The sequence below is a fragment of the Engystomops pustulosus genome, chromosome 10, assembly GCF_040894005.1.
Source record: "Engystomops pustulosus chromosome 10, aEngPut4.maternal, whole genome shotgun sequence".
Classification (NCBI taxonomy): domain Eukaryota; kingdom Metazoa; phylum Chordata; class Amphibia; order Anura; family Leptodactylidae; genus Engystomops; species Engystomops pustulosus.
This window is the reverse complement of record NC_092420.1, coordinates 2,464,848-2,492,154: the sequence shown is the minus strand read 5'-3', so window position 1 is coordinate 2,492,154 and position 27,307 is coordinate 2,464,848. Positions and strand designations below refer to the sequence as shown.

Here is a 27,307-nt window from a genome sequence, read left to right as displayed (position 1 = left end):
CGGCAGTGCATTTAGGCATGTAGACATGGTCAGGACAATCTCCTGCAGTTCTCCCGAGCCTCAGTATGGGGAAGAAAGGTGATTTGTGGCCTGTGAACGTGGCATGGTTGTTGGTGTCAGAAGGGCTGGTCTGAGTATTTCAGAAACTGCTGATCTACTGGGATTTTCACGCACAACCATCTCTAGGGTTTACAGAGAACGGTCCGAAAAAGAAAAAACATCCAGTGAGCGGCAGTTCTATGGGCGGAAATGCCTTGTTGATGCCAGAGGTCAGAGGAGAATGTGCAGACTGGTTCGAGCTGATAGAAAGGCAGCAGTGACTCAAATCGCCACCCGTTACAACCAAGGTAGGCAGAAGAGCATCTCTGAACGCACAGTACGTCCAACTTTGAGGCAGATGGGCTACAGCAGCAGAAGACCACACCGGGTGCCACTCCTTTCAGCTAAGAACAGGAAACTGAGGCTACAATTTGCAAAAGCTCATCGAAATTGGACAGTAGAAGATTGGAAAAACGTTGCCTGGTCTGATGAGTCTCGATTTCTGCTGCGACATTCGGATGGGAGGGTCAGAATTTGGTAAAGCAACATGAAAGCGCGGATCCATCCTGCCTTGTATCAGCGGCTCAGGCTGGTGGTGGTGGTGTCATGGATCCATCCTGCCTTGTATCAGCGGCTCAGGCTGGTGGTGGTGGTGTCATGGATCCATCCTGCCTTGTATCAGCGGCTCAGGCTGGTGGTGGTGGTGTCATGGATCCATCCTGCCTTGTATCAGCGGCTCAGGCTGGTGGTGGTGGTGTCATGGATCCATCCTGCCTTGTATCAGCGGCTCAGGCTGGTGGTGGTGGTGTCATGGATCCATCCTGCCTTGTATCAGCGGCTCAGGCTGGTGGTGGTGGTGTCATGGATCCATCCTGCCTTGTATCAGCGGCTCAGGCTGGTGGTGGTGGTGTCATGGATCCATCCTGCCTTGTATCAGCGGCTCAGGCTGGTGGTGGTGGTGTCATGGATCCATCCTGCCTTGTATCAGCGGCTCAGGCTGGTGGTGGTGGTGTCATGGATCCATCCTGCCTTGTATCAGCGGTCAGGCTGGTGGTGGTGGTGTCATGGTGTTGTTGCTGCCCATGTCCATCCCTTTATGAGCACAATGTACCCTGTAACATCTGATGGCTACTTTCAGCAGGATAATGCGCCATGTCATAAAGCTGGAATCATCTCAGACTGGTTTCTTGAACATGACAATGAGGTCACTGGACACAAATGGCCTCCACAGTCACCAGATCTCAATCCAATAGAGCATCTTTTGGATGTGGTGGAACGGGAGATTCGCATCATGGATGTGCAGCCGACAAATCTGCGGCAACTGTGTGATGCCATCATGTCAATATGGACCAAAATCTCTGAGGAATGTGCAACACCCTCGCCGATGCAAGGCAGAGGAGTGGTTGCGAATACGTCCCACCATATAGCAGGTCACTACATAACAACTATACCTCACACAGATAAGCACTGCAGCGGTAGAGCCTGCCTGGTAAGGCAGGAGTTAATTGCTTTATGTGATGTAAAATGTGTCATCCAATCACATGTGTTATCCTAATGTATTGTAAGCTGGGATGTAATTGGAGGAGTAACCACCACATGACCAAGAGCTGAGAAAAAGTGACGGTTGGAGATTTCCAACAGTTAGTTCAGTCAGAGAAGTGAGTCTGACAGGATTCAGTCAGAAAGACTAGCCAGTCAGACCAAGCAGTGAGACAGTAGAGTAGTGACAGAGAGAGGAAAGGGGTATCATCCTACCTTCCAGGGTGATACCTGAAGCAACCCAGGACAAGCTGAAGCAGCCTTTTAGGACACAGCTATCTCCCAGCCTGCCCTTGCATCCAGGCTAAGGATCCATCCTGTGGCTCCCTCCAACTGCATCTCAGCACTCCACCATTTTGTTAAGGCACGTTGCTGCAGTTCCTGTCGGTTCCAATAAAGAACTGTAAGTTGTTTTTGTTCAACCTCTGCCTCCGTCTGGTCCCTGCTACTACGGCTGCCATCATCACAGGCACCCTGTCCACTACACAGAGACTTATACTCTAGACACCAAAGGGTTGCCCCAGGGAGAACCGCTATAGCAGACTCTCCCTTATCATTTTTTGCCAACACCACCCTGCTGGAGACCTGCCAGGCTGTAGGACAGCCCTCCGGTTCCCATACCAAGCACCGTGACATTAGCGTGCCTAGGCCGCAACCGCCAGCCACTCAGGTACTGCGGGCCCCGGCTGACTCCAGGCCCCGAGAAAAGGCAAGGCCCCGGTGGGGGATGTTGCAAATGCTTCCAGCACCTTGTTGTATCTATGCCACGAAGAATTGAGGCAGTTCTGAAAGCAAAAGGGGGTCCAACCCGTTACTAGCATGGTGCACCTAATAAAGTGGCCGGTGGGTGTATATAGAGCAGCTGTGGTCAGGTACAGTAATATTACATGAATAATGTGGCCTATATATAATACCATAATAACATCATCCGTTCATAGATTCTTTATTCATCACTTTTCATTTGTTGATGAGACATTGGATACATTATTACAGTATAGATTATTTACAAAAAACATGACTGTCATTTTTCGGGGAAATCTTATGGAGAGACATGTGGTTCCAGTATATATAGTCTGTACGCTGCTATTTGGTATATCTATACAATGTCCCATGCACTACATATACTCTAATGCACTATAGGGCACTTTGATGAAGCATTTTTATCTGGTCTTTCAGCACTTTACACACAGTTTCACAATATGATGAATTTTAGATAATTCATGGACACTTAACTATGATGAGTTTTTTATTTCTATATCTAAATAGGATAACATGATGAATTTTTACTATTTTTGCACTGCACTTTATTGTATTAACTGAAAAACAGGTGTCTATCTGTTGCTATTTGTAATTATTATTTGTATGATCGATATTTATTATTCCTGTACAAGTAGATGATGTATATTATGTGCCTTTCTTCTTTCACCTTCTTTCACCAACGTATTAGGTATAAATACAATGAAAAAGATTACATTACCGTATGTGCAAGACCTGGGGAGAGTGGATGGCCCCACGCGTATCCCCGTCTCGCGAGCGATACGCGTGAGTCCATCCACTCTCCCCAGGTCTTGCACATACGGTAATGTAATCTTTTTCACTGTATTTATACCTAATACGTTGGGCTGCAGCTCTCTCTATTTTTCTTACACTCCAATTATACTGGGCTACGTTTATATTGCTTGCCCAACTCAATACATTACCCTCACTTGGAATTAACACACCGCTAGTGCTTGGGGAGTTCTGTGATTGTACACCCAGATAGAGTTTTTTTTAATTGTTTTTAATCTGTGCCTGTTTCCTTAATAAAGATTTACTAGATGTGTTTACCTTTCTTAGTGTAAATACCTTACCCCATTTTTTTGCTTGTCCCATATTTGTATATGTCCTCTATGATGTGTAAAGCTACAGAATATGATGGTGATATAGAAATAGAGATAATTATTATAAGGTAACATCCCCATTCACGACCCATCCTCCCCGTATACTGGTGGATTCGGTTCTGGGGATGGACAGGGACGTGATCTGTTGATTGAAAATAACTGGAAGATGAAGAACACAACGGACACAACGCGGCAGAAGACACGGACATGAGCGGAGTTACATATTTATTAGGATCCTACATAAGTCCTCGCCCTAATACAGGGGAGCGAGATACATCTCCCATCATATACCAGAGTATGTATGGGTTACTATGTGTCATAATGACCCAGTGATGTCACTGCGGGGTCATGTGACTGGGGTCAGGCTTCAGGTCATGCAGGGATGATATTGGGGTCACGCTTATAGGATGATGCAGGATATAATATGGCGGATGCTTCTTGCTAATGATTGGTCTCCACCTCATAACCTATTGATAGGACATTTCTTCTGTCAGTGAGATAATAAAACTTCTCCAGTTGCACCTACAAAAACAAAAACATCCATGAGTCCTGGTCCCGCAAAAATAAGCTCAGCCTATGGAGGTTACACAGAGGTAAGGTATGTGTTTTTACTCTTTGTTTCATTGCAGCCAATTGGTAAGATCAAAAATGTTCTTCTATTTCCTCATTAATGTGCCCTCTGCCCCCCCAGTAATGTGCCCTCTGCCCCCCCCACTAATGTGCCCTCTGCCCCCCCCACTAATGTGCCCTCTGCCCCCACCCACTAATGTGCCCTCTGCCCCCCCAGTAATGTGCCCCCTGCCTCCCCCCAGTAATGTGCCCTCTGCTCCCTCAGTAATTTGCCCTCTGCCCCCCCAGTAATGTGCACTCTTCCCCCCCAGTAATGTGCCCCCTGCTTCCCCACAGTAATGGGCCCTCTGCTCCCCCCCAGTAATGTCCCCTCTTCCCCACAGTAATGTGTCCTCTGCCCCACAGTAATGTGTCCTCTGCCCCACAGTAATGTGCACTCTGCCCCCCCCCAGTAATGTGCCCTCTGCCTTACCCCCAGTAATGTGCGATCTGCCTTACCCCCAGTAATGTGCCCTCTGCCCCCCCCAGTAATGTGCCCTCTGCCCCCCCCAGTAATGTGCCCTCTGTCCCCCCCAGTAATGTGCCCTCTGCCCCCCCCAGTAATGTGCCCTCTGCCCCCCCCAGTAATGTGCCCTCTGCTCTCCCCAGTAATGTGCACTCTGCCTTACCCCCAGTAATGTGCCCTCTGCCTCCCCAGTAATGTGTCCTCAGCCCCCAGTAATGTGCCCTCTGCCCCCCAGTAATGTGCCCTCTGCACCCCAGTAATGGGCCCTTGCACCCCAGTAATGTCCACTCTGCCCCCAGTAATGTGCCCTTTGCTCCCCCACTAATGTGCCCTCTGCCCCCAAGTAATGTTCCCTCTGCCCCCAGTAATGTGCCTTTGCCCCCCAGTAATGTCCACTCTGCCCCCAATAATGTGCCCTTTGCTCTCCTCAGTAATGTGCCCTTTGCCCCCCCAGTAATGTTCCCTCTGCCCCCCCAGTAACATTCGCTCTGCCCCCCCCAGTAATGTGCACTCTGCCTTCCCCCCAGTAATGTGCCCTCTGTCCCCCCCAGTAATGTGCCCTCTGCCCCCCAGTAATGTGCACTCTGCCCCCCAGTAATGTGCCCTCTGCCCCCCAGTAATGTACCCTCTGCTCTCCCCAGTAATGTGCACTCTGCCTTACCCCCAGTAATGTGCCCTTGCACCCCAGTAATGTCCACTCTGCCCCCAGTAATGTGCCCTTTGCTCCCCCAAGTAATGTGTCCTCTGCCCCCCAGTAATGTTTCCTCTGCCCCCCCAAGTAATGTGTCCTCTGCCCCCAGTCATGTGCCCTCTGCCCCCAGTCATGTGCCCTCTGCCTCCATATAATGTGCCCTCTGCCCCCCAAGTAATGTTCGCTCTGCCCCCCAGTAATGTGCACTCTTCCCTCTAGTAATGTGCACTCTGACCCCCATTAATGTTCCCTCTGCCCCCCAGTAATGTGCCCTCTGCCCCCCTCAGTAATGTGCCCTCTTCCCCCATCAGTAATGTGCCCTCTTCCCCCATCAGTAATGTGCCCTCTTCCCCCCTCAGTAATGTGCCCTCTTCCCCCCCAGTAATGTGCCCTCTGCCCCCCTCAGTAATGTGCCCTCTTCCCCCCTCAGTAATGTGCCCTCTTCCCCCATCAGTAATGTGCCCTCTTCCCCCCTCAGTAATGTGCCCTCTTCCCCCCTCAGTAATGTTACCTCTACCCCCCTCAGTAATGTTACCTCTACCCCCCTCAGTAATGTGCCCTCTGCCCGGAGCTGACTCCAATCGGGGGTGTTAACCCCTTACACGCCGCGGTCAAGCATGATCGGATTCCCCGTGCCGCTTACCAGGGGATTCGATCCACTTCTGGGCAGCTCCGAGGACTGGCATGTGCCCCGGAGCTGCCTGGTCTCCATGGCAGACTGACCCCTTCCGGGTCTGACTGCAAACTGTCTGAGCATGCGCAAGCATGCTCAGACAGTTTACACTGCTCTACAATAAAATAGTATTGTAGAGCAGTGTATTGAACTTAAACCAGCGATCAGAGCATTGAACACTGAACACTACACATTATAATAAATAAAAAATAAATACATAAAAATATAAGCCCCTAAAATGTCACTTTCCCATAAAAACACTTAATAAAGTATAAAAAACATAAAAACACAAAACTACCCCCGCATATTTGGTATTGCCGCGTCCGTAACAATCTGTATAATAAAACAGAATCGTTACTGGACCCGCACGGTACACGCCGTAGAAAAAAAAACGCAAAAACGTTCCGAAAAAAGATAATTTTTAATTAATACCCTTTAAAAAATGCTCTAAAAGTGATTTAAAAAATTTTATGCACTCTAAAATAAGCCCACTAAAAAGAACAACTGTTCTCACAAAAAATAAGCCCCTAACCAGATTTGTCAGACAAAAAATAAAAAAGTTATACATATGAAAAGATGGTGATGCTAAAATGAATAAGATTTTCTCCAAATTAGTTTTTATTCAGTACAATTGAATAAAATAAACAGCTATTGATGTTTTTTGGGGGTATACTATAATCTATATATAATTTCAATCTGCATTAATTTAACGGATTCCGACATTGCCAAACTCCCAGCATTCTGATATATACTTGCCCATTGTATTTCTGATAAAGTCCCCATGTTTTCTTCCCACGTTTTTTTACTACCAGGATACAAACAATCATATAAGTTTGTCGAGATAAATCTATAAATTTTAGATTGTGTTTTCCACCCCCCCCCTTTATTTTCCCAAGAAATTCCACAATGTGACTACTATCTACTTTTAAATACTGTCTTCTACTTATAATTTAACTCTATGGTATAACTGGATATATTGAAAATAATATTTCTCCTCTATATTGTGCAAATCCTTAATCATATTGAACGACATTAATCTCCCATCCACGAAGATTTGTGCAATACCCCTACTTTCCCAGAATTTCCGACCCTTAAATTGCTGCATCTCTTTTAAGTAATAATTATTCCATAATGGTGAATATATTATGCTAAAGTTCAACTCATATTGCTTCTTAACCCAGTCCCATACTTTACTAAAACATCTACAAATTGGTATACGTGCTAGTTCTGTGAACTTCAAAACCCCAGACTCCAAAAAAAAAAAACATTATTAAAATCCAAATTTGCCCTTTGTGCACTAACTTTGATTTTTCTATCATCCTTCCCTCCTAGCAAATATTGGAGTATAGAAGCCACAAAATACAGAAAAAAATTTGGCAATGCCCAGCCTCCCTTTCCTTTTGGCATATAAAGGTGTTCCAATATGAGTCTAACCCTCTTCCTTCCCCAGATTAACTCGTTCAGAAGTCTCTCTATAATTTTAAAAAATTTACCACTGATCCATATGGCTGTAACTGTAATGACATAACAATTGGGGTAGCAAGATCATTTTAACCACTGCTAACGTATCTGACTGAGACAGAGGCAATTTCATCCATACATGTATTTTTTTCCGGATCTTCTGTATTAGTGGCATTAAATTATTTTCAGTGTATTCCTTCGGATTAGCAGAAACTTTAATACCCAGGTATTCTATGGCGTCTCCTTTGGTCAATACTGTCAGATTTCCCCTATTTTCAATAGTGAATTCCTCCAATGGAAGAAGACAAGATTTATTCCAATTTACTTCTAATCCGGAGCATTTACTGAATTCTGCTATTGTATCCATAATAATCGGGACAGATTTCTCTGTTTGTTCTGCTGTACACAGTATGTCATCTGCATACAATAACATTTTATCCTCTGACCCATTACAACTCCACCCTAAAATACCTGTATCATTCCTACACTTAATTGCTAATGGTTCCAAGAACAACACAAGCAGAATCGGAGAGACTGGACATCCAGTGTCTCGTACCTCTTGAAATGTTAAATTCTTGACCTATTCTTATTTTGGCCTTTGGGTCCGAATATAATAACTGAATATACTTCACAAACTGAATACCAAACTCGAATCCCCTCAACGCTACCGAGAGGAAGATCCACTCCACCCTGTCGAAAGCCTTAGCTGCGTCAATCGACAGGATGGAGCGGGTCTCCCCCCGGCCCAACTGTATACCTGCGAAGACCCTCCAAATATTATTAGACATATATCTACCTGGGAGAAACCCAGACTGGTCCGGGTGGATCAACCCCCCGCCACGACTGATTTCAATCTTATAGAAAGGGCTTTAGAATATATTTTAATGTCTGTGTTAATTAAAGATATTGGGTGATATGAATCTATCTCTGTATTAACTTTATTTTTCTTAAGAATAAGTGTAATTATTGCCTCTTTCATCGAGGCCGGTAGCCCCTCTTTCTCCAGTGAATACTCAATACTTCAGCTAAAATCGGAATTAGCACCTTCCCACATCTACGATACAACTCGAATGGTATTCCATCCGACCCGGGAGTGGTGTCTCCCACTATGGTACCGAGGGCTTCTTTTAAGTCTTTCTCCGTAATCTGTTCATCCAGTTGTCCCTTTTGGTCGAGGGTTAACTGAGGGAACTCAATCCCCTCAAGGTATTCTTTCACCTTATCTACTCCTTGTGTTGTATTTGAAGTGTATAACTCCGAAAAAAAATTCTACGAACTCCTTCTGAATTATGCTTTTATCATTTGTCAGATATCCCTTCCTAGTCCTGGTTACATTTATACCGGGATTGTTATCTTGATTTCCTACCACCTTAGCTAATATCCTACCTGATTTGCCCCCTTCATAATATTTCCTATATCCTGCAAAGAAGCCAATGGGGCAAATTTACTTACCCGGCCCATTCGCGATCCAGCGGCGCATTCTCTGCTCTGGATTCGGGTCCGGCCGGGATTTAAGAAGGTAGTTCCTCCGCCGTCCACCAGGTGGCGCTGCTGCGCTGAAAGTCATCTCATCGCGCCGGAATCCACCACCTCGGACCAGGTGAAGGTAAGCGCTCCCAAAGCGACACTTTTTCGGTTTTTAAATGCGGCGGTTTTTCCGAATACGTCGGGTTTTCGTTCGGCCACGCCCCCCGATTTCCGTCGCGCGCATCCCGGCGCCGATGCGCCACAATCCGATCGCGTGCGCCACAATCCCGGGGCAATTCAGGTACAATCGGCGCAAATCGGAAATATTCGGGTAACACGTCGGGAAAACGCGAATCGGGCCCTTAGTAAATGACCCCCAATGTGTTCCACCTTCTCCATTAATTCATCTGACAGTTTCTTATGAGCTATATTCAGTTTCTCAAAATTCTCAACGTTTGGTGTAGCTCTGAAATTTTCCGTGCATTTCTGAATATTCTCTTTTAGCTTTCCTTCCTGAATAAACTTAGTTTTCCTAGCCCAATGTATCTTATTATATAGAAACCCCCGAATATGGGATTTTAATGCATCCCAAACAATCCCTATGTCCATATTTCTCTTATTTTCTTCCCAAAATACCTCTATCTCCTCCATCAAAACTTGATCCATGTCCAATATTGTCAACCAATGGGCATTAATTCTGAAAGGTAACACAGTTCCCCCACTCACTCGCTTATTACTTAGATCCAGTACTATAAGATAATGATCCGATATAGTGTTAGGCTCATATGTCATTTTTTCTACGTATTCCATACAGACACCATTACCTAAAGCAAGATCTATCCTAGACACAGACACATTGGGGGTCATTTACTAAGGGCCCGATTCGCGTTTTCCCGACGTGTTACCCGAATATTTCCGTTTTGCACCGATTGTACCTGAATTGCCCCGGATTTTTGGCGCACGCGATCGAATTGTGGCGCATCGGCGCCGGCATGCGCGCGACAGAAATCGGGGGGCGTGGCCGAACGAAAACCCGACGGATTCGGAAAAACCACCGCATTTAAAAAAAAAATTGTGTCGCGAAAATTTCACTCACCTTCATCCTGGATAGGCCGGTGTATTTCGAGGCATTCCAGCGGACTTCAGCGCAGCAGCGCCACCTGGTGGATGTCGGAGGAACTGCTTTGATGAATCCCGGCCAAACCCGAATCCAGTGCAGAGAACGCGCCGCTGGATCGCGAATGGGCCGGGTAAGTAAATCTGCCCCATTGTGTGACTTACTAAAACATGAATATGCAATTGTTTTTGGATATTTTTGTCTCCATATATCTAGAAACCCTACCTCATCACAGATCTTTTTCAGAGGTGTCTCTCCTTCTATTTTCCTACAGGGGGTTGCATGATATTCTATCTATCTCAGGATCCATTATACAGTTGTAGTCTCCACAGGATAATACTGGGCAGTTCGGGCAGTTCTCCAAGAAAAGAAGTAGATGTCTAATAACATCTGGAGAATAAGGTGGAGGAATGTATACAAAGGCCAACACACATCTCAGACCTTCCAGTATTGCGTCAATAAAACCATACCGACCGCAATCATCAGTTTTAGATTTCATCACCTACAAAAACGCCGACTCAGGGACCAACCCGGCTCTCTGCCATTACTCGGCTTCTCCATCAGCCCGGACAGGCTGAGGTACGTGTCCTCCAGACCCAGCGCCACAACGCCTCTTCACACAGTCGGCGGCGGGGCAGCCCGATCCCGTGCCGGGACTCCGACTCCCAATTACGTGTAGCTGGCTGGTCTCGCAGCCAGGAGTAGTGGTGAGTGGCACGCTCACATCATACCGCTTCTGTTCGTCATCTATCTCTCAGATAACTCTCTAACATCTCTCCAATCCTAAACTCTGCTGCCCGGCTCATCCATCTGTCTCCTCCATTCTCCTCGCTTTTCTTCTCTCCCAGTCTCTCGGCTGGTTACACATCGCACAGCGAATTCAGTATAAAATACTAACCATGACTTACAAAGCCGGCCACACCCTGCTCCCCATATATATCTGACCTCAATACCGTCCCACACATAATCCCTGCTCCTCACAGGACCTTCAGCTTTACTCTATTACCATCCGCTCTTCTTTGTCCTCCACTTTCCAAACATAACCTGAAAGGATCTACAAGACACGATAACTGCTCTGCTCCCTCACCTCATGTCTCTATCCCCCCATATAGATTGTGAGCCCTCATGGGCAGGGCCTCCTTCTGCTTGTCTCCTCATCACTGTAGTTTTGTATTTGTACTTGTTATTTTGTAATGTATGTGACCCCTTTCTGATTGTACAGCACCATGGCATTAATGCCGCTCTATAAATAATAATAATAACCATGAAATGGAGCTGAATGAGTATTTTATCTGCTGTTGTGTAAGTCCCATCGCCATGAAACTCACCACATGACATCTCATTGTGACTGCCGCCTTTTAGAGAATTGCACTTTACATTCTGCTCCGGGTGACAGAAGATGATGTAAAGTTTGGGTACAAATAGACCTCCGAGTATAACGAGACCGCAGAGACTGATGGAGGTGCAGAGAGCGGTGACCTGAACCTGCAGGAGATACAAGAGACACAATGTTATCATAAAGGGTCCTCACTACAACCCCCTACAGTATGGAGACCACAGAGGATGACGAGACCGCAGAGACTGATGGAGGCGCAGAGAGCGGTGACCTGAACCTGCCGGAGATACAAGAGACACAATGGGGGTCATTTACTAAGGGCCCGATTCGCGTTTTCCCGACGTGTTACCCGAATATTTCCGATTTGCGCCGCTTGTACATGAATTGCCCCGGGTTTTTGGCGCACGCGATCAGATTGTGGCGCATCGGGGCCGGCATGCGCGCGACAGAAATCGGGGGGGCGTGGCCGAACGAAAACCCGACGTATTCGGAAAAACCGCCGCATTTAAAAACCGAAAATGTGTCGCTTGGGGAGCGCTCACCTTCACCTTCTATGGGATGGTGCATTCCGGGGCGTTAAGATTATTTTCGGCGCTGCAGCGCCACCTGGTGGACGGCGGAGGAACTACCATCTTAAATCCCAGCCGGACCCGAATCCTGTGCAGAGAACGCGCCGCTGGATCGCGAATGGGCCGGGTAAGTAAATGTGCCCCAATGTCATCATAGAGGGTCTACACTACTGTCCCCTACAGTATGGAGACCACAGAGGATGACGAGACCGCAGAGACTGATGGAGGCGCAGAGAGCGGTGACCTGAACCTGCAGGAGATAGAAGAGACTCATCATAGAGGGTCCTCACTACAACCCCCTACAGTATGGAGACCACAGAGGATGAATGTACAACTTGGTTCTTGGTTCTCCTTTATTTTAAAACCATGACAGTAAAAATCTACTCACATCTAGTGCTACTCAATTGGCTTACTAAAGCGGAATAGAGGAACAGAAGGATACGAAGAGAAGTTGTGTGGGACTCCAAGCTAAAACTTTCCATATTAGCTGCAAGTAATGTTGTTTATTTTTTCATTTTACCTCGGGGTCATCAGAGGTGACGTAGAAGACGGGCACGGAGGACAACCAGATGATGCAGGTGGTGTACATGGTGAATCCAATACATTTGGCTTCATTGAAGTTTTCCGGATACTTGCGGGTCTTGAAGGCGTAGACTGTGCAGAGGAGAATGAGGAGGACATTGTACACCAGGGAGAGCAGTATCCTGATGTCTCCTGATTTACACTTCAGAATTAAGATTTGGTTATTGGGAGATGGGATCTCAATGACCTCAGCCGGGTCTACAATCAGCCATATCACCAGCCCCAGGATCTGGCAGGTGATGAGGGCCAGGCAGATAGACAGCTGGGACACCAGGTTGATGTAACGCGGCGGTGCAATCCCCTTCTGGGCGCTGTTGAAGATGCGGGTGATACGATTGGTCTTGGTCAATAAGGCAGAATAACAAATAGCGAACGATGTGGCAAGTCCGAGGCGTCGGAGACCACAGATGACAACAGAAGGACGAGCAATGAAGGTAAAAGTCATAAAATAGAGGAGCAGGACTCCACTCAGCAGGATGTAACAGAACTCTCGCCCCGAGGCTTTCACTATTGGGGTGTTGTTATTCCATAACAGGACTCCGCCCACAAAGATGGTGGAAAGTATTCCCAGGCCGGAGAAGCAGAGCGATCCGATAGCCAGTCCATCCCCCCACCGGATGTAATCTACAGGAAGCTTGGAGCAGTTATTGTGGTCTTTGTCGGGCCAGTGTCCGGAGTCACAGGCTTTACATGTGTTCTCATTTATTACAACCTCATTTTTGGCACACTCCTCGCAGTCCCAACAGCAAGGATTCCCCAGGACAATTTCCCTCTTGTGATGTACTTGACAAGGTTCACTACACCGGGATTGAGGCACTGTTTCATTTTCCCACATGCTGTGACTGGTATTGAGTGTCAGCTTTTCTGTCCAGTATCCAATCTGCTGGTACTGTTTGCGCCCATTGATCTCCTGGATGGTGAAGATGTTGTATCTCGCGGGTCCATAACCGTCCTCATCAAATCTCACAGTGTATTGTACATCCGGAGGACTGACCGGAGCTGAGGAGGAGACACAATGTGCAGTTATAGAAGATATTATAGATACTGTAGAGTCTAATACATCACATTATCCGCTGTAAAGTCTCATCTACTTCCTATCATCGCCCCAACAATGTCCTGTCTAGTTATAGAGGCAATGTACGGCTGGAGAAGCCCGAGCTCGTTAAAGACACAGCAATTAAGCATCTACAGTAACCAGCGTGTAACCTACATTGATATATTTAACATTTTGCGTAGATTCACTCTACTAATACTCACCCGGAAAGTTGATTGGAGAGAGTTAACCCGGAACCGTGATGGGAACCAGAATGGCGCCAATGTATGTGAGTCCAACTGCAGGAGTCATATTTATGGTCAAGCTCTGCACATTTCCAGAAATGGATCAGCAATTTATCTCACAGTAAGTAAAGCTAAGGAAAAATTGAACTTTAGAAACCACTTTCAAAAACAAGCAGCTATGCTAAAAAGTAGATAAAAGTGTTAAGTTCTAAAAGCAAAATCACTGACACTAAATGAATCTCAATAAAATACCCAAAAAGACAATAAGGCCCAGGCTTTCAATTGTAATTTTATAACAGCTGAAGACAAACCTAAAGATTTACTAATAATTAAAAACACACAAACACTGGCACATCCTTTTCTGTTGAGAAATGACCCATATTTCCGCCAAAATATCTTGTTACTGTACATATCTTGTACTGTAAGTCCTTTACTGGACTTTTTCTGCAGAAAGGACACTTGCCCTTTGCCAGGGAAAACGTTTATCTTGCTGTTGAAGCTTTTTTGACCCTCATGGGCTTCCATAGTTGGAGAGATACATACAGTCCAGGTTTCTTTAATCTTTCAAAAAATGGCGGTGAATTCCAACACAGTTCCCACAACTCTGTGCTATGTCATGCATTCCAGCAACAGTCACTTGTGCATAAAAATTAGACTTTTATAAGAGAACAAGTTTATTATTTCATTCTCTTTTGGGAAAACAAAACTTGCCTATAAGAATTCTTATGACTACCATAAAGAGACTTTGCCAAGTAAGGCTTCCATGCAGGCGTATAGTGACTTATAGGCATTGATGCTCCAATAGAGGAATGTGGGAAATATGCAAATAAGTTTTGTGACAAGGAAAACCATACCTGTTTGGGACCGTTTAAGGCAGCGCCCTTAACATCAAGCATGACTTTTAGGAAGCCTAATGACATGATGTGGAATTAAAGTCAAACCAGGATATGTAATACAGAAGGAACAGATTTCCAGCTGTAGACAGAGCCTCTTATTCAGCTAAACCAGTTCCCTACACTGTAATGACGAGATACAAAGACATGGAAACATTGCTGTCTACAGCTGGGAATCTGTTCCTTCTGGAATATATAAACTGGTTTGGCTTTAATCCCACATCATGTCATTAGGCTTCCTAAAAGTCATGCTTGGTGTTCAGGGAGCTGCCTTGCAAGGGTCTAGGATGCAATGTTCTTCTTATCTCATCCTGGAAAACTTGTTTGCATTTGACTTCCATAACAGAACAACCATTAAGAATTCAACAAACTATATTGTTTGCTAACAGAACACGACCGGCGCCTAACTCGTTTTTCTTTTGTATCGAGTGTAACCCGATATTTGTCTATACCTCATGTCACTTGATTCTAGTTCCGCCAGCATTGAAGGTTGTTGTGTGACAGACCCAAGGCTCAGTTTACACTGAAAAGACTTGACGTAGGTCTGAATGTTCATTTTTTTCCTTCAGTCCTGGTCAGTCCTGCTCAGTCCTGCTGCAAGATCCATAGCATCTACATATATCAACCAAACCTCCATTTAAATACGGCATGCTATCTCTTGAGGATTTTAATTGTCTCATGAATCCATCCGTGGATAGGGTCAGTGACAGTAGAGCCTGTGACACGAACACTTCCCCTCTTTCTAAATTTTGTACGGAAATGTGCCTAAGGGATGTTAAATATGGAGACAAAAAAGCATTCTCTTGCTTCTCAAAATCTCTCAGGGCAATGTCTAGAATTGATCTAATACTAGCATCTGATATCGCCCTTCCTTAAATTAAAAAAATGAAGTACGAGCTGGCCAGCCGTTTGGACCACGCTGTGATGGTTCTAGAACTGAAAGTTGTAAAAGCAAATAGGTCCCCCAAGATCAACCCCCACTGGTTTACACTTTTGGTAAATGATCAAGAGGTGAGGGATGAGATCCAAAATTTCTGGAACGACAACAGCGGGTCCACTGGCGTCGGAGTGGTCTGGGACGCTCTTAAAATGCAGATGAGGGCATGGTGGCAGTATAGAAGAAGAGACATTAAAAAAAAATGGAGAAAGCACAGGATGAATATAACAACTCCCCCTCAGAGAACAAAATGGAGGCCCTTAGGAATAGTAGAGTGGATTATGATAAATATATAGGGGAAAAGGTACAGCAGAGGGTGTTTTTTCAAGGCCAAAGGTAGTATATTGAGTCAGGAAGACCAGGAAAGCCACTTGCTGAACTGGTACAAAATCAAGGTGAAAGTAAACGTATTCATCAGTTGCGAAATGAGAAGGGACAGTTAGTAAACTCAACGGAGTCCATCAGCGAGGTCCTTGTGGAATTTTTTTCCAGATTATACGCGTCTGAGTTAAAAATAGAACAAACCCAACAGAAGGAATACGTAGCCAAAATACCTCTACCTCAAGTTACGACCCTAGAAAAGGACATTTTAAATCATCCTTTATCATTGGCGGAGATCACTCTCATCGTAAAATCTATTTCAGGTAACACTAGTCCAGGGATTGATGGCTTACCATTCGAGGTATATAGAAGATACAGTGATACCCTACTCCCGTTATTATTGGAAGTATTAAATTCAAGTATCTCCCAGGGGAAATTACCTGAATCCATGATGGAGGCTTTCATCGTCCTTATTCCCAAAAAAAGTAAAGAAAAAACTGATAAGGAATCATATAGACCAATATCCCTACTAAATACGGATGCTAAAATTTTTGCCAAAATATTAGCAACAAGGCTATGGAGAGTTATCCAGGAACTTATTCACCCGGATCAGTCCGGGTTTATTCCGGGTAGAGTGATCAATGATAAATTGGACAGGTTGTTTTTGAACATCCAGTTGGGTTCAGGGGTGGGGGGCGCTCCATCCTGTCATTGGATGTAGCTAAGGCATTCGACAGGGTAAAGTGGCCCTTCCTCTGGACTGTCATGCATAAAAAGGGGGTTAGATGACCAATATATATCATGGGTTAAATTACTAAATAAAGATCCAGTGGCAAGGATCCTGGCTAACGAATAAGTTTCTGATAAATTTGACCTTAAAAGGGGAACTCGTCAGGGCTGCCCCCTTTCACCCTTTTTGTTTGATATTTTTATAGAACCCCTGGCTTCTCTAATTAGATCGAACGACACAATAGTAGGTTTTGGCTGTAAAGGCAAGAGTGACAAAATTCTGCTCTTTGTCAACGACATACTACTGTACCTAGGGAACTCAGACTCTTCTATTCCTATAGCTATGGGATAATAATAAATAATAATAATAATTCTTTATTTATATAGCGCACACAGATTACGCAGCGCTGTCAAATTGGTTCCTGTCCCCATAGGGCTCACAATCTAAACAACCTAACAGTATGTTTTGAAGTGTGGGAGGAAACCAGAGTACCCGGAGGAAACCCACGCAAACACGGAGAGAACATACAAACTCTTTGCAGATGTTGGCCTGGGTGGGATTTGAACCCAGGACCCCAGTGCTGCAAGGCAGATGTGCTACCCACTCAGCCACCGTGCCGCCCATTAATTCAAGAATTCGGAATTCACTCCGGATTACAAATCAATTGGCAAATACGGCATATTATCAACTGCAGAAAAGTAATTTCAGAATTTAATGCTCTAAACAAATTTCTATATTACAATGACGTCCTTCTTGCTTCTTTGTGGGTTTTTCTACATATAAGTCAAGATGATGTTAGCTACAAGCACCAGGCCTCCTTCCTATCCCCTACACTGATACATCCCAGACCTGACATCAGATTCCCCCCTGCCCCCCAGTGTAATAACCTCTGGACGCCCCATTCTCACCGGTAAATCTTGTCTTTCTTAGAAACATCATGAAGGTGTCATTGTGCTCCCTCACACAGTCCGCGCTCATATTGGGGCAGGTGGAGGAGGACATGTTCTGCAGGGCGTGAGCGATGGCGTACACTGCGTTCACGACAAACTGGATCTTTGGAGAAGAGCGAAATTCTTCTTTGGCTTCACGTTTCATAATTCTCCCTTTTTGATGAACTAAATGAAAACAAAATTCACCAGAGAACAAAAGGATTTGTACAATTTTTCTTAGTTTTTACAGAGTTGAAAAAAACAACACTGGTCCATCAAGTCTAAGCTACAGCTCTATAGCGCAATCTCTGCTATCGGAGGTGGAAAATGTAATCTCAGCCTGAAATGTTACATGCGGAATAATAAATTGATCCATGTCTTATATCTATTTACCTTAACTTTTACCAAAAACATAAAAAGAGCTCAGTCTTACTCTAACCCAACGACTTGAGCATTTCCTTTTATAGATGTTCTACATCCTCTTTCCTCCACACATAATGTATATCTCCTGGCTCTATGTACAGTTACTGGAAAGAATAGATTGTGATAGATCTTTGGATAGACCCTAAAATTATTAGAACCGGTAAATTGGGTTACCTGCTCGTTTTTTCTTTTTACCCATTAGTCTATAAAACACTGAGACATTTTTCTTCTGTTTCTGGAGTTTGTCATAAAACCTCATGAAATGTTCATTGATCCTCGGCAGGGGATAGGACTGAGTGTCCACACCGATGACCCGTCCTACAGCTTTGTGATATTTCTCCACTATCTTCTCTGCTGATCCCCAGGTAGTGTTGACCACCCATGTGAAGGAGGCACTAGCATTAGCCAGGAAATGTTCCAGGTCACTCAGGTTCACAAACATAACCACCACCCGCGCCCGAGAATGTTTCTGTAGGTTCATGATGTCCTGTGTGTAGTCTTCCCGGTAGCACATAACTACAGTGGTAGCGATACAGATGTTGTGATGTTGAGCTTCTTTCTTGAATTCCTTCATGACTGAAATAAAAGTGGGTCCAGAAGACGCCACAATGGAGACATAGGTCCAGTTATAATGGATGAGGAGATCTATAATAGCTCTGATCTGGTATTGGTCAGGGGGCACCATGTGCAGGAGGAAAGAACGTTTGGTTAATCGTTTGGTGTGAGAACAGTCGATCACTGGGATTTCTGAGCCCCGGAGATAATACAGAATCTGAAAAGAAATAAGGAAGGAAAGTGAGGAGAAGACCAGGAAATACTAGAACAATGACCAACATAATCCCCACAATGCTCCAGTGCTATAGAGAAAGCTCATTAATTTCATTACAAATCTATAATCCTTAAAGGTGTTTTCTATAAATTGTTTTAAAACACAAGAGAAGTGGAGAGGGTGTAAGGGGAAAAGACTCGTGTAGTTACGCTGCTTCATGAACACGTTCTGTATCTTTTCCTTTCATAAGGTTCAGTGGCGTAACTAGGAGAGGCAGGGCCCCATAGCAGATTTTTGCATGGGACCCCCCTTAAAAATATTCATACATACATACACGTTGTAATAATACACTACATAACATTATACAATATATATACTCGTCCACACATACATACATATACACTCATATGCACACATTTATGTATTCATATATACATCTATACACTAATACATGCAGTATATACAAACTCACTGTATATATATACAGTATATATGCATCAAAGTTTCATGCATACTGTTTATATACATACATACATCATATTCTTTTACATACGGTATACACCCAATGCGTATACATAAACATGCAGTATATAGACACCATATGCACACATACTGAATCTATATACAGTATATACACACAAAATGCATATACATACAGCATATAATCACACATACAGTATATACAGCGTTTACACACATACTGCATATACATGCAGTATATACACACATACATACAGTACATGCAGCATATACATACATACAGTATATACAGCATATACACACATACATACAGTAAATACAGCATATACACACACATACAGTACATGCAGCATATACACACACATACAGTACATGCAGCATATACATACATACAGTATATACAGCATATACACACATACATACAGTAAATACAGCATATACACATACATACAGCATATACTGCAAGCAAATACACACATATAGCATACATTAATTAACTATACATACATATATAGGGACTTACATATCTTGCAGTGGGGTGGGTCGGTTAGGAGGCATCCTGCAAGCCTAGGAAGTGTGCTGGCCGGGCGGCAGCAACTTGGTGGGCGGCCGTGGGAGCAGTGTGGAGGGCCGGCGGCCGCGGGACCAGGGAGCCTGCCAGGCGGCCACGGGAGAAGCGTTGATATTCTTTTACATACGGTATACACCCAATGTGTATACATAAACATGCAGTATATAGACACCATATGCACACATACTGAATCTATATACAGTATATACACACAAAATGCATATACATACAGCATATAATCACACATACAGTATATACAGCGTTTACACACATACTGCATATACATGCAGTATATACACACATGCATACAGTACATGCAGCATATACATACATACAGTATATACAGCATATACACACATACATACAGTACATGCAGCATATACACACACATACAGTACATGCAGCATATACATACATACAGTATATACAGCATATACACACATACATACAGTAAATACAGCATATACACACATACAGCAAATACACACATACATACAGCATATACTGCAAGCAAATACACACATATAGCATACATTAATTAACTATACATACATATATAGGGACTTACATATCTTGCAGTGGGGTGGGTCGGTTAGGAGGCTTCCTGCAAGCCTAGGAAGTGTGCTGGCCGGGCGGCAGCAACTTGGTGGGCGGCCGTGGGAGCAGTGTGGAGGGCCGGCGGCCGCGGAACCAGGGAGCCTGCCGGGCGGCCGCGGGACCAGGGAGCCTGCCGGGCGGCCGTGGGACCAGGGAGCCTGCCAGGCGGCCACGGGAGAAGCGTTGATGGGGACTGAGGTAACGGCTGGGTGTCCGCGGGAGCAGTATGTCCGCCGGGCAGCATGCCCGCCGGGCTGCCGCGGGAGCGGCATGTCCGCCGGGCGGCCACGGGAGCGGCATGTCCACCGGGCGGCCGCGGGAGCAGCACTGAGGACGGGCGGGCAGGCAGCTGCGGGACCAAGGTACCTCCCGGGTGGCCGTGAGAGCATCATGCTGGCCGGGCACCAGCGGGATAAGTGTGAAGGGTGGTCGGGAAGCTGTGGGACCAGTATGCCAGCCGCGGTAGCAACGTGCTGGCCAGGCGGTCTGTGCACTGGGGACGGGACACTGGGGAGGGCTTGACAAAGAGGGGGACGGGCCATGGTATCGACCTTAATGTGCCGTATAGCAGGGCCTGGGTGGCGGTCGGACGAGGTACGGAAATACAACGCAGTCTCCAGACATTGTGATTGTGCCACCGCCCGGGCCTCTGATGCTCACGGGCCCCGTAGCAACCGCTACGGCTGCTACGGTGGTAGTTACACCACTGATAAGGTTGGAAGTATCTGCAGTCACATGACCTTCTGTGATGCCACCTGTGTCCTGTGACTGATGACACATCTGACTCAGCTGGGACCATCGGGAGAAAGGTGACAAGCTGTGCAGGAACCAGGATCCACAGCAGGTATGTGCTCGCATATTTCCTTATGCCAGCCCTGGCTATTATTCTAATGTGGCCCCCACGATTTACAATAGACTCGCATGAATGAAAAGTGACCCATCATCATGGTTCTGCTATAATATAAAAGAAATTACATAAAAAACTATTGTTGCAATCTGCGTACATTATTATGAATTATTATAGTGATCCCCCATAATAAATGAACCCCTTAATATTTCATAAAATGATACTACAGTGTATATATATATATACATGTATAATGCAGTATAATAGAGACAGTCCCAGAGTTACATAAACGATAGGTTCTGTAGGTTCTTAAGTTCTTTAGGTTCTTAAGTAGAATTTGCATGTAAGCCAGACCTGGGGTATTTTGTAAGTGTGACTCCAGGATGATAAGATTTTTTATAATTTTGACCTGTCATGAAAAGAAGGATTAACAACAATCCTTCATTAGAGGTTCTTTTCAAGCCTAAAAAATAGTACATTTCCAGCATGTCTCGAAGCGGCACTGGTATAATTGATATGGAGGCCAAATTTTTTTTTGCCACCAGAGTGGGCCCTGCTAGCACCCTTCGGCCTGGTCACTTGCCTGAGCCTGGCTGTACCTGTGTCTAAAAGTGCCGGTTCCTATGATATGAAAGCCTCCAGTAAGTTTAGTACTTGAGGGGCCTGTTCTGGCCTCATCGAGTACTAAAGTAACGGTCAGCGTGTCCCCTTTGCTTAGTGTTGTGCCGGGAGTCCACATGGCAGAAAACAGCTGCAGCTGCAGCTGCGGGCCCACCATTACCTATGGGCCCAGTCACAGCCGCGCATCCTGCAACCACACTCCTTATGCCCCCGGCTGCTTTTACTTGAAAATGAAAGAGAACTGGATTTAGAAATACATCACATTGTTTCCATCATGGATGACGTCCTACCATGTGTGATGTGAAATCATCTGCGGTTTCAATCACAGCTGCTATAGGATTTGATTTCATCGTGTCATTCACTTCCTGTTGTATCCTGTAATATCTACACAAGACTTTGGGGGATGAGACCAGTTTTATTTCTGGAAGAATATTCGAATCGTTATTGATTTCTTCTATAGTGAACTTCATGGCTTCCATCAGCTGAAGGCTTTCATACAGTTTTGATCTTTTGTTAAACATGTGATCAGACCCATAACATTCATGATGAACTGGGAAGAGCCCCGCAATCTCCAGTTCTGATTTTGAAGGTTCACCCCCAGAAATGTTCTCCCCTTTACTGCACAGAACCACCAGCGACAGAAGAGTCCAGGACAAGGCGGCCATCACATGGAAGGAAAGATCTGGGCTTTGTATAGAGAGGAATTTTTCTGCTAGATTCCAGCCTAAAAAATAAAAGAGATGAATTGCGCATTACCTTTAAAAATATGGAAACATATATTCATAATATATTACATAAAAATAAAAATAATAATCCATAATCCTCATTTGAATACATAGCAGCACAAAACTGTTGATCAAACACAACCCAAAAAGAGGGCAATGTGGTGCTAATAATTATAGCAGGTGGACTTGGAGTCACACAATTTTCTTACTTACTGTTTCAAAAAAACCCACAGTTGATTTGGGTGAAAGGAATTGTCTATCTGCCCGGCCCCACAATGTGACCTCCATTTCATTGTCAGGCACCAGGGCTAGTGGACCCACTGGACCACCGCGGACGATGACGTAAGCCGACACCTGGGACCGGAGTCTAAGTAGTACTCGGTTTTTTGCCAGAGCCTGCCGCAAAGAGGGTTGGACTTGCTGCAACATGGTACCACCAGGTTGTTACACAGGTGCGATTTTGTCCGCGGTGGCAGCCAAGGCGAGGTACAGTGACAGGCAGAGGTCAGGATGGGCAGCACGGGATCAGAGTCAGGGACGTAGCAATAGGTTAAGTTAGGCTGCAGAAGAGCATAGTCAGGAACGGAACTGGGGTCACAATGAGATTGTTTTCTTGTGACACATTGTACTTCATGATAGTGGTAAAATTTAAGTGATAAATTTTGCATTTCATTCTGGAAAAAAATTTTAATTTGGAAAAATTTCGGAGAAAATCTTCATTTTCAAAGTTTGAAATGTTTTGCATTCCAGACAGGAAGTAAAACTACCCCAAAAGCTAGATAAATAACATTTCCGGAATGTCTGCTTCCTGTTAGAATGATATTTTATCCGTCCTCTCCTTTTACTAGGATGTTATGAGGTGGCGAACTTTAGGTGCGATCTTTAAAATTTTCATGAAAATCGCCAAAACTCACATTTTGAGGGACAACTCAACTTCCAAGTGATTTTGAAAGGCCTAAATAATAGTAAAACCCCATAAATTACCCCACAATATAAACTACACCCCTCAACGGATGTAAAACAACTTCTATTAACACTTTAAGGTTTTCACATGGGTTAAAACAAAATGGAAGTGCGATTTAGAAACGTTTGACTTTTTTGGGAAAATACATTAATTTAGGCCAAAACTGACAGTTTCATAATGACTAAAATGATGAAACGCTCTGCAAAGTTTGATGCCCAATTTCTCCCGAGTGTACTGATACCCCATATGTGGTGGTAAACTGCTGTATGGGTGCACAGCTGGGTTTTTTGGTAATGCGAACATATGAGGCTTATTATTTGCGGGATGAGATACAATGTATAGATAATTCATTTTTGGGGTCTATAGCTTATTCATTTTATTAACTATTTCAAGGGGGACACAAACAAAATTATCCACTTTTGTTAAGAATTTTTGGCACTCCCCCCCCGCTCACCGTAACGTAAAAATAATTTTTTATCTTTATTCCCTGGCTCACTAGGATTACGGCGATACCTCATTTATATAGTTTTTCTTATCTTTGTTTAGTTTTACTGATCGAGAACTTTTTAGGGGCATAACTTTTGTACTTTTCTGTTTACAGGTCTAGTTGAGGGCTTATTTTTGCGAAAACAATTGTTCTTTTCAGTCGTATCATATAAGAAGCACCGTAAGAAGCCGAAAAGGCGAAACTCAGAGTCGGGCGAGCTGTACCGAATGTGCGATATTTGTATTCAAGGCCTTTTTTAATTATATGTTGTGTGAGTATATTGATTACATTTTTATTATATTTTAAATTCAAAAACTCGCTGCACCATTGCGTCTTCTTTTCCTCTATGGGAGCAGAGTGAGAACTACCAAAGAGTGTGACGGAACAAAAACAGGAAAGCAAGAAGTTCCAGTCGGAAGACCGGACTCGTGCACCCGGAATTGGTCAGTGTTTGAGAGCTCCGTCCACAAGTGTGGGATAGAAGGAAGACGAACAGACGAACAACTAAGGAACTTATACCCTCACCTGTGTGCTGTGCAACATAAGGAAAGAGGTATTTGAACATTTTGGTAGTGACATTTTGAAAATCTAGTTGGAAAGACGTTGATGCGGCGAAAAAAACATTGTTTAGTATCATATAAGGGCATGTAACTGTTTTTGATCACTTTTTAGAAATTTTTTTGTGAGGGTATTTGATTAAAAATTCTATATTACGTGAAGTTTTTTGTGTTTCTTTTTACGTCGTTCACCGAGCGGGTTCAATATTGTGTCAGATTTATAGGACAGATTGATATGGACGCGGTGATACCAAATATGTACTTTTTTGTGTGATTTTTTTAATTTTATATACTTCATTTGTTTTTTATAAGTAATTGGGCTGATTAGAGGACTTTAATTTTATTTATTTATTATAAAATGATTTTAACTTTTTTTTTAAGCTTTTTTTTACATTTTACCCTTCTTGGCGCGAACAAACGTTCATCCGATCGCTTTACACTGCAATAAACTTTTATTGCAATGTACAGTGTAAGTAATGCTGCGCATGCTCAGTTACATACAGCCAGGTCCTGCCAGGAGGTGGGCCCGGCGCAGAGAGGAACCGTGTAAAGGGTTAAACAACCGGCATTGGAGATTTTTACGATCCTGGGTGTTAGTGCCGAGTCTGGGCTCTGATGTTACAGCCCGACACCGGCACTTTCAGTACCCGATGTCCCGAAATCTTCTTCTGATGCGCCGCAGTAGAAAGGTGTCGCGTCAGCATATGTATCTTTAATGACCGCCGTAGAATCCCGATAGGGTGGTCATTAAGGAGTTAAATTAAAGATCTCTGAGACGCCAGAAAGTTCTGTCCAGAAATCTTATAATCTGCTCTTCGCTGTGGGGTCTTTACCGGTGGTTAGGGAGCCGTAAACCCCAATTTGTTTTATCCATTAACACTAACATGAAATCACAGCAGCCTTCATGGACTTCTAATCTTCCCCATTCTCCATGAAGGTTGCTGCGATTTCATGTGATCAGATACATACGTAAGGTAGATTTTAATGGTTAAAGGACCTTGGATGACATCACCCTAGTCAAATGACATGAAGTGCTCAACAATGTAAAAGAAATCTCTCTGAATGTTCCAAATGGGCAATGTGTAAAACATTTGACACAGCAGCATTGCCTAGTAGTAAGACCTGTCAATCAGGAACAAGGAGGCGGGGGAATGCAAGTAACATATCATTGGACTCACCTCAAGTGATAAGTTTACAAACTGGCTTTTTAACATTGCAGCTATGGAAATGAACCAGTAAGGGTTAAGGGGAATGTTTTAAAGTATTTATTTTGAGTGGGGAAAACAGAGAATACAGTGGTACGGCAGGAATGGTGGTCTTTGTGTCATAGATTAGCTGGATTCCATCATAGCTTAAATCTGCAGTCAGTAGATATTTTGGGTTTGGGATATTTATAATTTGTCTACATCTGGATATCTGCCCTCGGCTTTGTGTGGGAATTTGGATTCTGTTATTTGGGAGCTCTGAGATGGTTATAAAACAAATATATTATTTATACTACTTTATTTTTTATAAACTTTTTGGTCTGTCACTTTTGAGGTTTCTATTATCACATTTTACTCTAAACATTTTTGCCAAATATTTAGTAATCAAGAACTCATTGCTGACTGACTTGTTCCCGCCTTGCTGGTTGCTTTGGGGTAAAAGAGATTAGTTTCGCCTTGCAGTGATTCTCCAACTCTAGGTCACGTGGTCTCCACCTCTGTTAGAACAAATATCATAGCATCATGTGCCTTGGGTGAGGTGGATTCATGCTGCTAACGACACCCAGTACCTTCATTTTAAATATGCCTGTCAGCTACTATGTATGAGGTGGCATGCTGTCTTCAGTACTGCAGCTTGAATCCATGCTCCCAGCCACAGTGTAATTGTGAGGACTTAAACCAGTGGACTCCACTGTCCCTGGCTGCAGCTCTACCAACTCTCAAAGCTCTCTGGACAGCTCCAGTGCTGAGCTATAAAGCTCTCTGGACAGCTCCAGTGCTGATCCTTGGCCTAGTTCTTGAACTTCCAGTTCCTGCTTCCCTGGTTTTGCTCCACCCCTTCCTTCATTGAACTTTTTATTTAAACCCAGCTTTGCTGATCCTTCCTTGCTGGATTTTTGTGCTCCCAGCCTGTAATCTAGCTTGTCTCCTATTCTACTGCCATAGACTTCTACTGTGCATTGATCACCAGCAACCTCCTATGATTCCTTCCTTCCTCCCAAAACTGACGCTGATCTTCTGTGTTACAACCACTGGCTTCCACCAGACTATTTACTGCTAAGCCTCTCCTGTGCACTGACTTCTGGATTCCTCCTGACTACGATTCCTGCCTGCAATTATTCAAGTAAGTTGCAACACTTAGACTTCAAAACCAGACCCATATAGTAACAGTAACGCAGGTAATGGAAACAGACTAAAGACACAGAGATAGTGGGCCCAGTGATTCAGCTGTCCCTACCCACTTGCCTCACTTTTCACTAGATGGTAAGGGACAACTTGAAGACATTTCATCCAAGCGCCCCATTTCAAAACAAAAAGATGAAGATAAACAAAACCTAAAATAAAAAGAAGAAAGCATTGCAACAGCACTATTTCTTACAATCTGGGTGTACAAAAATCGTAGTAGATGTGCTACAAGCAGATGTCCGGGTGTCAAGCGGACTAAAAAAGGACTACGAACTTACAATTTATTAAAAAGAACATAGAAGTGAAAATATTTGGTGTCCGTTTGAATAACATTGCATCTGATTAGCAGCTTGCAGTAT

The 27,307-nt window shown here is 44.2% G+C and overlaps 1 protein-coding gene across 3 annotated transcripts; it reads right to left on the bottom strand.

The window, feature by feature from the left end:
• Positions 1 to 3,234: 3,234 nt before the first annotated feature.
• On the bottom strand, positions 3,235 to 21,037 carry LOC140104428 (metabotropic glutamate receptor 2-like). Of its 3 annotated transcripts, none has more exons than XM_072127962.1 (6): positions 20,329 to 21,037; positions 18,115 to 18,712; positions 17,497 to 17,703; positions 12,368 to 13,428; positions 11,271 to 11,427; positions 3,235 to 3,980 (listed from the first exon to the last, which is right to left on the bottom strand). In XM_072127962.1, the coding sequence occupies exons 2-6, from the start codon at positions 18,623 to 18,625 to the stop codon at positions 3,949 to 3,951; spliced, it is 1,968 nt and encodes a 655-aa protein (XP_071984063.1). In that variant the 5' UTR covers positions 18,626 to 18,712; positions 20,329 to 21,037; the 3' UTR covers positions 3,235 to 3,948. The 3 variants fall into 3 exon arrangements, 2 of the variants coding, with proteins under 2 accessions (XP_071984063.1, XP_071984062.1); XM_072127961.1 differs by lacking the exon at positions 20,329 to 21,037 and adding an exon at positions 19,713 to 19,837; XR_011850319.1 differs by lacking the exons at positions 11,271 to 11,427; positions 12,368 to 13,428; positions 17,497 to 17,703; positions 18,115 to 18,712; positions 20,329 to 21,037 and adding an exon at positions 5,868 to 5,957.
• Between the last annotated feature and the right edge of the window lie 6,270 nt (positions 21,038 to 27,307).

What these genes read in the sequence shown, in the direction of transcription:
- LOC140104428 (XM_072127962.1), bottom strand. Translation starts at nt 18,625, where the DNA reads ATGGTGCCCCCTGACCAATACCAGATCAGAGCTATTATAGATCTCCTC. An exon ending in TAAAAAGAAAAAACGAGCAG is followed by an intron (nt 17,704 to 18,114) that starts GTAACCCAATTT and finishes GTTTTCATTTAG; the next exon opens with TTCATCAAAAAGGGAGAATT. An exon ending in TCACAATGAGATGTCATGTG is followed by an intron (nt 3,981 to 11,270) that starts GTGAGTTTCATG and finishes TTGTTTTTGTAG; the next exon opens with GTGCAACTGGAGAAGTTTTA.